At 34.8% G+C, this 12895-nt stretch overlaps 1 protein-coding gene across 5 annotated transcripts in view; it reads right to left on the reverse strand.

Moving 5' to 3' along the window:
* The window catches only part of SEMA3A (semaphorin 3A), a 336738-nt gene that overhangs the window by 19577 nt on the left and 304266 nt on the right, over positions 1–12895 (reverse strand). For all 5 annotated transcript variants that reach the window (XM_032985231.2, XM_032985232.2, XM_042792922.1 and 2 more), the window contains 3 exons: positions 10053–10272; positions 4813–4904; positions 1768–1809 (listed from right to left, as the gene is read on the reverse strand). In XM_032985231.2, coding sequence (XP_032841122.1) covers positions 1768–1809; positions 4813–4904; positions 10053–10272 — 354 coding nt within the window. The remainder of the gene's footprint in view (positions 1–1767; positions 1810–4812; positions 4905–10052; positions 10273–12895) is intronic.

Here is a 12895-nt window from a genome sequence, read left to right on the forward strand (position 1 = left end):
ATGAGTAAAGTGTTTGAGTTATAAAACCACAGTATTTTTAAATCATAAATACAAAATGGAAACATATTACTGTATACTTATTTGATACAGAGACACAGTGCCAAAAGTTTGTCACACTGTATCATGATTCTGTCATTTTTAGTCTGAGGCAGGTTGATTTTTCATCAGCTTAACTGTGTCTGAATAACTTGTGGTTTATGCTCTTTTTTAGTTTTAGACAATTTTAGCAGTGTAAATTTGTTTTCAGAAGACTCAGGGAAAATTGTAATCTTTCCTGAATAACTAAAGATGCTTTGAAGAAGAGGTTGTATAAAAATGCACAGTCCCTTGTCAAATCTGATTGGCTGCTTTAAGGGAATGTACTTATAAAAATAATCCAGAGCAGAGCATTTTGGTATGATGTGAATACATATACAACTTGACAGGTTTGTTTTTAAATATCCCAGTATTCAATAGTACATTTTTTTTTGTCCTGAAAAGAGTGTCCTCAAACAAAATGTTTTCTGTCAAACACATTGTTTTCAGACAACTTTCCTAAATACAGTGAATTGTGAGTTAAATATGCAGCTTTTCAAACATAATATGGGGCTCTGTCCATTACAGAATGAATTCAGCTCTGCTTAAAATGTATAAAGTGAGGTAGATGAACTAATTAGATCTTATTTATGGCACACACAATTTTTAGTGCACCCAGTCCTAGAAGTTAAACCAAATCTCTTCTTTACTGACAGTGACATTAATGGAATAATTAACGAGTGTGAACAAGTTGCTTGTATTTACCAAATTAAACTCCAAATCAACACAAATATGAAAAAGAAAAAAAAAAAAAAAACAAAACAAACATTAAATTGGACACTAAATTTTATGTCTGAGACTTCTGAGACAGGAAATAACAGTGGCTGGGATCCATCTACCTAATTACAGGCAGAACTGGAAGATAGGCCTGTAATACCCACCTCATTCACAGACTGGAAACCAATGTTCTTTGCACAACTACATAATTCATCAGCTGTTTCACAAGGAAGCCTAATAATAATTGCCCATATTTGCTCAGAAATGGAGGAATAACCTTTACTGTAAATCAGACAAAATTTTTCCTCTATCCATCAACAGGTCCAGTTCATTTTAGTTATGGTCTGGTCTACAGTGATGGCTATATTACATAACTTTAAAAAGTTAGTTATTAGTGCACTCAACAGAAAGCAGGAAATATAAATTCTGGAGTCTGGAACCCATAACCTAACCATGTCACTGAACCAGAAGGCCATGGAAAATTTGGAATAAATCAGGTCTACCCTCTTTGTGAAAGCTGAATGGTGCACATCCAGGAGTGGAATGGAGATTGGACAGACAGACAGGAGGATGTCTCATTTCCAGTCTTTGCTTCCACTATCTGCATTTTGTTCTAGACTATTCCTACAGACTAGAACTAGTCCCATTAAAGCAAGGGACCAAGTTTGGCCACTCCTTTTGAAGAATTCCTCTGTCATAAGAACATTCCATAATGTGGATTTTTTTTTTCTTGAGAGCCTCCAGACATCTAGTTAGTTTGTGTTTATTTTCTACCTTACCAGTAAGTAACACATACTAGACTTTTCCTTTCTCCTATGCCTGTCACATTTTCCTGAGAAACTACTGATGTTTATATAAGGGGATTGGATGTTGCTGCTGTAATTAATATGTCTCTACTGACTGCCAAGTTACTGTCTCTAAAAGACAGAGACCAATAAATATTTAAAAGTGATTTAAAGTTTGTGCACATAATACCTGCTTTGTAGAAATCTTCATTGCTGAAATAACAGTGGGTTCCTAGGAAAAAAAAAAAAAAAAAAAAACCAACAAACAGTTAAAATATAAAATCAGCTTTATAAACATAAAAATTCTGCTAGAATTATATTTGCTCAACCTAGAAACCCTGAAATTAAATGAGAAACTCCTTAGTAATAGTGCTTCTTCTTGTCTTTTGCAATGATGTAGTTTCTGGCTGTAAATGAATTAGAATGAGTGTACATATCTGGGTGCATCTTTGATTGCTATGTTGATTGTAGACATACAATTTTCCATGAATATTAAAGTTTCGTTGTGATTACTTTGTTACTAGTTTCACACCTTGAAATTAATTTCTACACTTAATATTAAAACTACATTTAAAGAACGTCCAAGGTAATATGAAAGTAATAATGACTGCATCGAAATATATAGATACTATATGTTAAATTTAATAACACTGAAATAAAGAACACACTTTGACAATATCAAGGTGGAAAAAACATTCCTGCAAAATTTTATTCATAAGAACAAACCACAATCCCAAATATAATCTTGTTGACTGCACCACACTATTCACATACAAAGAAGTTACTCATATTTGCAGAACACAGAAATAAAACTGGAAAGAGGGTTTTGCACCCTGGAATCCCACTATTTAATCAACCAAATGGGTCACTAGGAGAGTTATTGTTCTCCTAGATAAGTCTACTCTTAATTGTAGTTATCTGTAGCAAGCAGGTGTCAAACCAGCATCTACTTTGTTACATGAGAGACTGTAGGAAATATTTAGCAGAATAAGTATGTTTATATGTGATTAAAAGACTGTTACACCTTTTAGGTCCAACTGCTTGAATGGATTTTAATCCTGGGAGTAAAAGTGGCTTAATTTGGTTGCAAAGTGTGCAAGTCAGTTCTCTATGAACTTTCTTCCATCTAAAAATCTACTATTGATCCCATGCATCATACTCTTGGCTATGTACATTAATAAAGTCCTTATTAAGGTTTTACACTTGTGTAGCATACAACTTACTTATCCTGAGAGAATTTTATATAGGTCAGTTAAGCATGTGGACTTGCCTTTACAAATGAGTTAATAGACCTTATATCAGAAAGCATCAATTAAGCATAACATTTGAATGAAAGTTGAATTCATTATTTTGTTTGCTCAGCTGTTTAGAGAAATATTGCACAAATGGTGTTAAAAGAGTCATTTGTTATCAATGTAACAGATACGGAAGACTTTCAGTTTCATGGCATTATAAATGAAAAGCACTGTGATCAGCACATTGCAGTTTAAGCATCAAAATATATTGTTTATGATGCACATAGACTCTTTAGTAACTAAAGAAAACTTACATTTGGTTAAGGTACATGTAAAATCTGTTGCAAATTACCTATTGAAAGATCCATATCTGATGCATACAAATTCTGCTTATTCCACTGAAGTACATTAAGGCCCTCTTTAAGGCTTAAATATATGCCAAAGGAGATAAATGAGTTTTCAAGTAAATCAGAACACCAAAATCCTTTTGTGTAACAGATAAATACACATGTAAAGTAAAATACCAGAGCTGAATTTGTTATTAACCACTCTACCTCTCTAAAGCCTTTCTGAAATAAAACTTTCACTCCATTTATTTTATTTCTTTCACTTTTATATTTCTCTGATCTCCTTTAGCTTGGCACTTCTACATGATTTAGGAAAGAGGCTCATACATTATCAACAATTGCCAAATTACCCTGCATTAATGTAATGACTTTTGCGTGTATAAAAAAAGAAAAAAAAGATGGGAGCCACAAATTACTTGTCTCATTTTCTTCTCATAGTTTCTACTTTATTTTTCTGTTAAAAGAAAGAAGGAAAAAATCCCACATTTCTGCCCTTGAAAAACCCCATCGATTGCAGAAACAGAGATACTCCTTTTTCAGTGATATCTTGCACTCAAAACAGTGGTTTCTGTGCAAGATTGGTACCAGTAAAAGCAAGACTGCCCATAAGAAAAAAATAAAAATAATACTGAAAATAATAATAAAAAGATATACGAGCTCCGTTTAGATATGTTGTGCCTGTTCAGAAACCAAAGATAAAGGGGTGGCAACTGAGTTTGATGAGGACATGATGGCCGGGCCCCTGTGACAAGTTTTGAGCAGAGCCCATGTGAGCACATCTGGAGCCAGACCATGGGACGTGGGGCTCTCCAAGCAGGCAAGCATCATCTTCACGCTGTCAGATTAACCTCACATTCCCAGCCAGGTATCAACCCCCCAAAAGCCTGGAGCCTGTGAAAGGGTGCCATAAAATGGCACTGACAAAAAGAATAATGTGGGGAATGTAAATGATTCGTTGTTGTGTACAAAACACAAGACATCCCTGGGTTCTGTCTGGAAAGTGTTTGAAAGGTTTACTCAGCCTCTACTTGCAGGAGTGCCTATGTGATGCCTTGTTTTTTAGGTGGCTCAGACAGGAAAAATGGAAGAGATTGATTTTCACAAAAAAGTACTACAGATTAGGGGTTTATGTTGTCTTGTGTCAAACCATGAAAATGAGACCCCAAAGTCACCTTTGGAAATAGAGACATTTTGTTTCTTAGATTACTAGGCATAAGAAATCTGTGCAGATCACTGCTTTTCCTAAAGTATCTTCCTAGCTGCATTACACTGATAGTCTGAATAGTGTTAAGAGTTGACACAACTATAAAATTTGTGTATTGCATATCTCTGTGGGAGAAAACAGACAGGCATTATTCCCAGACTTGCACAGATACATATTTAACTACAACATATAATAGCTCTAAGATTCAGAGATACTAATTTGTTTTTTAAATCACAAAACAAGACCCCAGAATGCCATTTCTTTTGTCATTAACCTCCAGCTAGAGCTGAAAGTTTCAAGGTTTATTTTGACTAGTGTCTGGGTCTGTAAATGACAAGCTAATTAGAGGAGTATGCCAGGCTATTCCTTGGCTAGAGTGCAAGAAGTTTAGTTTGCAGCTGTCCGCAGAGAAATCTACAACCTGACACTTGAAATTTAGCCGCACTTACCCGAAAGACTGTCATCTCTTCCAGCAAGACTTCCTCTAATTCATGCCAAGTCTCCTTTGGAATTGAAACCACTTTAAGAACTGTTCCAATATCTTGAAAAGGAAAAAAAAAAAAAAAAAAAAACAACAAAACCCAAACAAAACTTTTCAGGTGCTTAAGAAGCATACTTCAGTTTCAGAGCAGCCCGTTTCTTGTAGTATGCAATTATTTCACATACAAAGATTGTGAAGATACATATCTCTTAGCACTTGTTCAAAATACCAACTGCTATTTAGTAAGCTAGAAAAACACTGAATTTCAGTAGGACATTTCACTGAATTCTTTCAATTATCAAAATGCAACAGATAATTGTTGCTATAGTTATTAAAGAATGAGTAGGACTGAAATATTTAAGTGACAGTATAAAATGACAGATGTTTCAGTCATTTAATTGAGGAATTAAATGTACCCAGGCATGTTTTATTGTCCATTTTGGAATATGAAGTTTGTCATTCTTAAAATGCATGTGAAGGTGCTTCAAAATGCTCAGTATGGTTATAAAAACATCTGGATAAATGTTGTTAGGCAGATGAAGCTGTTAGATCTCATAAGTACATGTGGTCTTCCCCATGTCAAACAAAGTACCTAAGATGTACAAGCCCCTTTAGACATCTATATTTCTGTGTGTGTTAGATACTGGTCTTCAATGATGGGGAAAAAGCAATACAACTTGTATCTGCTGTTTAGAAATAAGTGTGTGACAGCATTTTAATACTATATCCATTTATATTCTTGGAGTTTTGCAATTGGCTTTAACATGAACAAGGCCAATGCTTGAAATTCCAGAGCTACAGCCTTTGGTTTTGTGAATATGGTTGAGACTTAAGACCATCTCTGTTTTACAGATTCTGAATCTGTGATTTATTTGTTTCTTTCCATGAGCAGACTTTCAAGGGAACAACAACAACAAAGAATCATTTCTAGGTTGGTCTACATCATTGCAAACTCTGAAATGGAAACACTCTGTATGTGACTTCTTTTTAAGCAGCCTAGTGTAGTGCCCTGTAAGTGTATCACAGGAACAACTACGTCCCTGAGGACTTTTCATGTTGCATATTCTATAGCAGTAACAGTTTAGGAAAATATAAGGTACTTTAAATGGGTAAAATTCTGAAAGTAACAGAATGATAAAGGTAAATATTCTCAAAAAAAGAATTAACCATCAATTACACAAAATCAAAACGTATTTTGTATGTGTATATATTTGTGTTATTTGAAACTTGTGATTAAAATGATGACAACTCACCTCTTCTATATTTAAAATATGTATAAAAGTGAAATAATTAGATTATAAGGGTTGAAAATGTTTTTATAAATTGACAAAATTAAAAGCTATTGAATTCATAAGAAAATTCTGTTATTTCAACTTTTTTCACTGAATTTGCAATAAAATATATTAAAAATCCTAGAATATCCTGTAGAACTGAGATTTTAATTTTTCTATCTCCTGACCTTTAAGAAGATGTTGACTTCTAAGTACATATTTTTTGAAATTTAGAAAGACGTGATTTTTCTTCCACAAAATATGTACATCCCTGTTTTCTTTCCTTAGTCACAAATTCATAGATTCTTTTTTTAAAAATAAAAAACCCAGCTCTTTCTTAGAACAACAACAACAAAGCAAAGCACAACTTTCTTTTTATTTAGGCAGCTACATGTACAAACTAAGCTAGTAAAATGTACTAGATAAGTTGTTTTGGAAGTGGTTTTCATTATGCTTGCTTTTACTAACTGGATATATTTAATTCAAGAATTATTGAGAACAATACAGAACAAATGCAATTTAAATTTTAAAACAAGAAGGAAAAAAATCCACATTTCTACAACATGGTAATTCAGAACAACAGATAATTTAATGTTAGTTATATTTGTAATTTAATGGATGAGTTTGTTTTGTTAATTATCCTGATAATTTGATGACTGTGGTTTTGAGGTAAATACATTGTATGGGTAAAAAAGAGAACCTTGATCTAGTAAATATAACAGTGTAGCAATGTGTCGTGACTGTATTCTGTGTTGCACTATGCTTGTCCTCAGTCACAACACACCAGATGCCATATTCTAGAAATAAAGGTGGATTTTTGATAAAACAGCACAAGGGAAACTGTGGAGCCTGAGCAGGCACTGAGCAGACAGGAGCTCCCCACATAATGTTGCTTCAAAAAAAGGTCTGACTTTTAAGTGGATCCTGCAACAATTACACTTGCTTGATGCTCAAGAAAGCCTCTGAGGTCAAAGATACACTGTGTTAATCACTACGGCGACTCTAGTCAGGCCATAGGTACCAAAGTGGGGCTTTATCTGAGTTCTAGATCAAGTTTTATGGAGTAGTATTTCAAACAATTTCACACAAATGGAATCAGGCTTCTCCTTTAGGATCAATAGGCTCTGCTCAGTGAGATAAGATTACTGTTATTAATTTGCTTTACTGACAGATGTACCTTGACTGTGCCAAATGATTCCAAACATCACACACTCAGGATATGCATTAAGTGCATATCTTAAATCCTGTTTTTTTCTGATATAATTTCAAGCATGCCGATATGATTTTATTTCCATTGTGAAACACACTGGGTACAATCACAGTGGGAAAGAAACTGCTCAGCTAAAGATTTCACCCACAGGAAAGGAAAATGTGACCACACTGGATGGCTATTAATTATGTTGTGTTCAATTATCATCAGTTATTCAATGAGAATGAAAAAAAAAAATGTGTTTCTTCAACATACTGAGGTTCAGGAGCATGTGGGAATAATGTAGATTGCTGCAACAGCAATGGGAAAATACAGAGAAAAGTATCTAATCTGATGGGACAGACCTGCACAGAGAAATCCAGTCATACCCCAGAGAGCTTAATTCTGACTTTGTCATAGGTTCGGATCACCAAGTGGGAAACTGGACTGTGACTAGAGTCCCTAATCTGCTTCCCAGTTTGTTCTTTGCTTGGGGAAAATATAATACACACTGATTGTGTATCTGTTTCTGGTTCCTTTGACCAGCTGATTTGGTGTGGCTTTCTGGCAGGAGGCAGGCAGGGCCTCAGTTCTGCTTCTTTTCCTTTCCCTCTGCATGAAAGTTGCCCTTTTCTCAATCTGAAAACTACAATACAGATAGTGAGCTCAGAGGATCACGGAGCATCTTTTGTGCCTCAAATCCAAGCACAGGTGTTATAAATGCCTGTTCTTGTCCCATGAGGGTATAACCTCCTGCTGGAAAAAGACCAGTTTCTATGGACAAAAGTAATATTTCAAGAAATAATAACACTTTCCACTTACAAAACTGGGGGTTTGATGCTGAAATATCTTTTGGCAAGTACAAGTAATAATCTTTCAATACTTTTCTTACAGTTCTTGGGCACAGCTATCTGCAGTTTTGGATGGGATCCAGAGCACTTACCACACACCTGAATATTAGTGGTTTATGGAATTGAGTGCCTAAATTCCCAACTCAAAGGTAAGAGCTAGGTATCATTGAGCATCTTTCAGAGAAAGACCTTGCCTGACTAATTTAGATAAGAACCATTACACATAATGATAATTATCTAAAAGCTATAGATCAGGTTTAAGCAAGTCTTCCTGTACTGTTTGAAAACAGACAGGAACTTCTACATAACTATTTATCTTACTATAATAGGGGTCTCAAAGAAAGTACAATGAATCTCTCTCTGGAAGTACTTATCTCTTTCCCCTGCAGAAGCCAATGCATCTTTCTTAGACTGAATGCCAAACTTTGGTGAGATAAATGCCATCTCTTGTGCTTAAGATGTAGACATAAATCAGCTCCTTATGTTTGTTCAGCATCATACTCTGGATGCTGAAGGGCTCGCTCCCTCGCATTGCAGCCAAGGGGAGTATTGCCATTAATTTGTTTTCTGGGCTGAACCAGGTCGTAGAAGACTTGTTGAAAGGCACAAAACACTGCCAATTGTAGATGGCATTGAAGTCTCTAATGTGTGATGGAAAATATATGTTGTGTAAAATCATACGAAACTACTTTTCAATGTTTTATTCAAGAACATATTGTAGCACTGGTATCTAATAACTCAGTTCATATCTTCAGAGCAGGAACACTTTCTGCAGAGCTGCATTTCCTGCAGTAAATGTTCTGAATTGCTATGCATGCACTGTGTTTGGTACACAAAGCTTCATCAGCACTCAGTTTACTCATATTTCAGGCATCAACATGAAAGAGACCTTGAGGTTTATTGCTTTAGAAATCTGACCTCAGGTCTAGAGTACCAAAACTGTACTGAAAGCAAGTGAAAAATTGGGCTGTTATAAAACAGACAGACAGATATTTTTTGGTCCAAATATGAAAAGAAACAGTTGGATTTTGGTTTGATTTGTTTCGGCTTCATGATGCCAACGTATAATTACTAGCAATTATGTTCAATAGAAGTTTAAAATACTTTTACTCAACATAATTGAAACACCAGCCAACTAATGGAAAATCTTCAAAGGTGAAGAAGCAGATCCACCAACTGCTAATCAGCATAGTTATGAAGCCCCGAACATAGGCAAATGTGTATCAACTAATTTCTGGACACTGTTATTTCTCATTATTACCTTTCCAGAAAAGATGTCTATTTAAAAAGTGCAAATTTTCACTTTTGATAAAATGCCAAAGCTATATGATTCTGTAAATACTTTGAAAGGGTATCAAGTTTCTACTACCAACTCTTCTTAAAACACTTCATATGTGCCAGATATCTTCATCTTAAGTAAAATTATGTACTCTTCTGGATAAAGAGATGGGCATCTTAAGGCAGTACTTGAAATACTTGAAAAGCACACAAGACATTTTCCATCCCTGGATACTTGCCTCATTCATGTTAATACTTCTTATGCTGTACTTCAAAATGGGTACCTCAAAACCTGCATTTTAATACTAAATTATAATTAATAAGGCAAGATATTTCTAATAAAATTCCCTAATAACAGTAGTTGAAAAGAGTGGTTTGATCTTAATCCAGTTGGCAAAGCTCCTAAAGAATTAAGCTATGCAGGCCATGGCCTGAACCTGTTACGGCAAATGTATGTAACAAAGACCTCCCCACATGCAGTTTCCAGTCTTTCCCTGAATTTTCACAGATATATACTGGAACATAAATCGGTGTTCTGTCTTCAGAGTATGAAATTTTATCTGATCTATGTCTCCATAATGCCTGGAGGAGAATAGAGTATAGATTCAAGACTTCTCACCTGTGCCAATGAACATCACATCGTATTGGCCATCTTCTGCGTCTACTCGATCCACTACTATCTGTGTGAACTGGTAATCCACATCTGTTTTGATCATGATTGGACGGTTGTTGATGGGAAATACTGGGTTGTACATGGCTGGATGACTCCTTGCAAATGTTATAACTTCATCAGGAAGGTCCTTGGTGGAATCAAAGCCTCCAAATGTTTTACTGGGACACTGGAAATAAAATAGAAAATGTTTTACATTTAATTATCAATCAATAGAAACATATTAGAAATCCATTTGATTACAATCATCCTAACTATTGCAGTCTATAATTAAATATGACAGGGGATCTAAGTGTTTCAGGATAGACAGCAAAAGTTAATTCTGTCACCAAAAGTTTCTTTTTTTTTTTTTTTCATTTTGGATTTAAATCAATACTGTTAATAGAGTGTAAATGATCCTCATACATAATTTTTCTTGCTACTATGCAGTGCAAAAGGATTTTTAGTCATTTATTAATTAGTATTAAACTTTAACTGGCAGAAAGAAGAAATTCTTAATTATCTAAAAGTCAATATGAGACAAGTAATTTCACTATTCAGTTGTGTATACAACAGAAGATGAATTAATTATGCCATCATCTTAGTTTCAAAGTACTGTCTTCAGAAGTTTACTGGAAATCAATTGCTTTCCCAGGAACCAAATCCTTAAATGCTGGGATAATTCCCTGTTCTACTGACTTTTCAAACTCCTGCTTGTCTCAACAATCCTGTGTCATCCATGTAGTCTTGATAACATGGATCCTATTACACTAAATAAATCAGATGAGTCACGTTCTAAATGTATCTCTTCTCTTTCCATAGATTCTAAAGAAAGCCTCCTGTGAGCGTTAATTCTCATACTGTCAATGTGAATTTAGGTGAGACAACTCTCACTGAAGAACTGAAATAATTCCTCACTGTTGTATATTGTGCAGTAACAGAAAAGTTGGTGTTCACTTGAGATTAAGCTCATCCCTATGAAGTAACACGGTAAAGAGTCCCTTTTCCCCTATATACAGTCATAGGTGGGACAGATAGTTTTGCCTCTAATGTGTGAAAAGCAGAGAATTCTCTGCTCACATTCTTCCAATGTGAACAAAACATAGAGGCTGAGAAGGGAAGGAGAAGTAAGACTAGGCTTTGGGATCCACAAAAATATTCCTCCACTTTCACCTACTACATGTCCCCATGGGGAGACCGGATGACTGGCTAATCACCATTATTTGCCTTCCTCTCTTCTGTGGAATTGGTAAGTATTTTATGAACAATTAGAGGTTACTTTAAAGTAAGCATTAGTAGTATGTTAGTAATGTTGAATAGATGAAGACCATGAGCCACAATGGCATTAAATCATTGGCCCAAAGATACTCAGCAAAGAACATGGTGTTGCCCCCTCCGAATCTGTTCAGACACCTATTGACTACATATAAAACTCTGAAACCCAGTTGGCAATAATTATTTTTGTGGCATTTGAACCTTAAATATAAACAGCTGGTGTTTAAATGCCCTAAGTGATTTTCCCTTTATATCCATGTATAGTTTATCTTCCAATTAAATTAAAAACCTAGAGGACAACATCCTATTAACCAAGACTCCAGACGTTGCAGGATGCTCAGCAAAAGAAATCAATTGCCTTTGCTATCACCTTAATCCAAATTATTAATAATTCATCAGAAATAAAATTAAAAAATCAATATTGTGAAAAGGAGTAGTTGTTATACTCAGCAAAGTGACATTTCTAGCATGGACAAATAAAGTGAAAATTGTCCCTTTTTGGCATATTTGTTAGTAGGCAAATTCCCACATTCTGTTCTGTTATATGGTATGGATGGGAGGAAGGACATCTGATTAATGCATGTGGAGCAGACTAAGCAGAAAGCAAGTTAGTTATCTACTTTAATGTGTCAACATTTTTCAGCTCTTTTACTACTATGTGTTCTTGTTCTCTCATACAGAAATATTAGAAAGTTAAAACTAGATAGGTTTTTTATAATCATTGACCAAACCATTGTCTGTCTCAAAGACTGTATTTAAAATTCTACACTTCAGTTTTGTTTTCTTTACAACTCAATTAATATTCTAACTACAGTTCAATACTAATTTCTCAGATTAATAAGATAATGATTAATTAAACAATATATGCAAAGTGCTTTAAGTATAAAGATCACTACACAAGAACTAAGTATTGTTAATTGCAGCTGGGCAAACACTGAAAAAAATCGGTAAATGAATATTCATTTCAATTTTAAGTAAATGCATTTCAGCTGTGATTTAATTGCTTGAATATTTACTTTCTATCTCATTTTCTAACAAAGGATTTTACTTGCAGCAATGTTGACCAAGATATATTTTATTCAGAAAAATCATAAAACTAGAATTAGTGTCATAATTCTGTGTATTTAAATGAGACTCCCAATTCTGAGATCCAGATTACTGCTTGGATCTCCTGATTTTCTGAGAATAAAGTGCAGTAACTATATGTTTTTACATCTAAAGTCTAAAGTGCACTATCTGGACTAGTCTGCAGCTCACATTCATCCCACTCAACTTCAGGAAGCTGACTGAGATGAAATAAAGCTCTTTTGGCTATAACTCCCTTCCTTGTCACTAGAGTGAACTAGGCACCATCAGTAGGTGAGTCTTAGCCCATCCATAGTCCATATTGCTTGCAGAGGAATCTTAACCCACATAAAGTCCAAGTTGTCCTGAGGAGTAAAGTCCTGTCATGTTTACTTATGTTATGGGCACAAAACCTGGATACACAATAACGACATTAACCTTGATGCTAATGACAGGACTGGTTTTGATATTAA

Source organism: Tyto alba, unplaced genomic scaffold, assembly GCF_018691265.1.
Source record: "Tyto alba isolate M040663 unplaced genomic scaffold, T.alba_DEE_v4.0 Super-Scaffold_2, whole genome shotgun sequence".
NCBI lineage: Eukaryota > Metazoa > Chordata > Aves > Strigiformes > Tytonidae > Tyto > Tyto alba.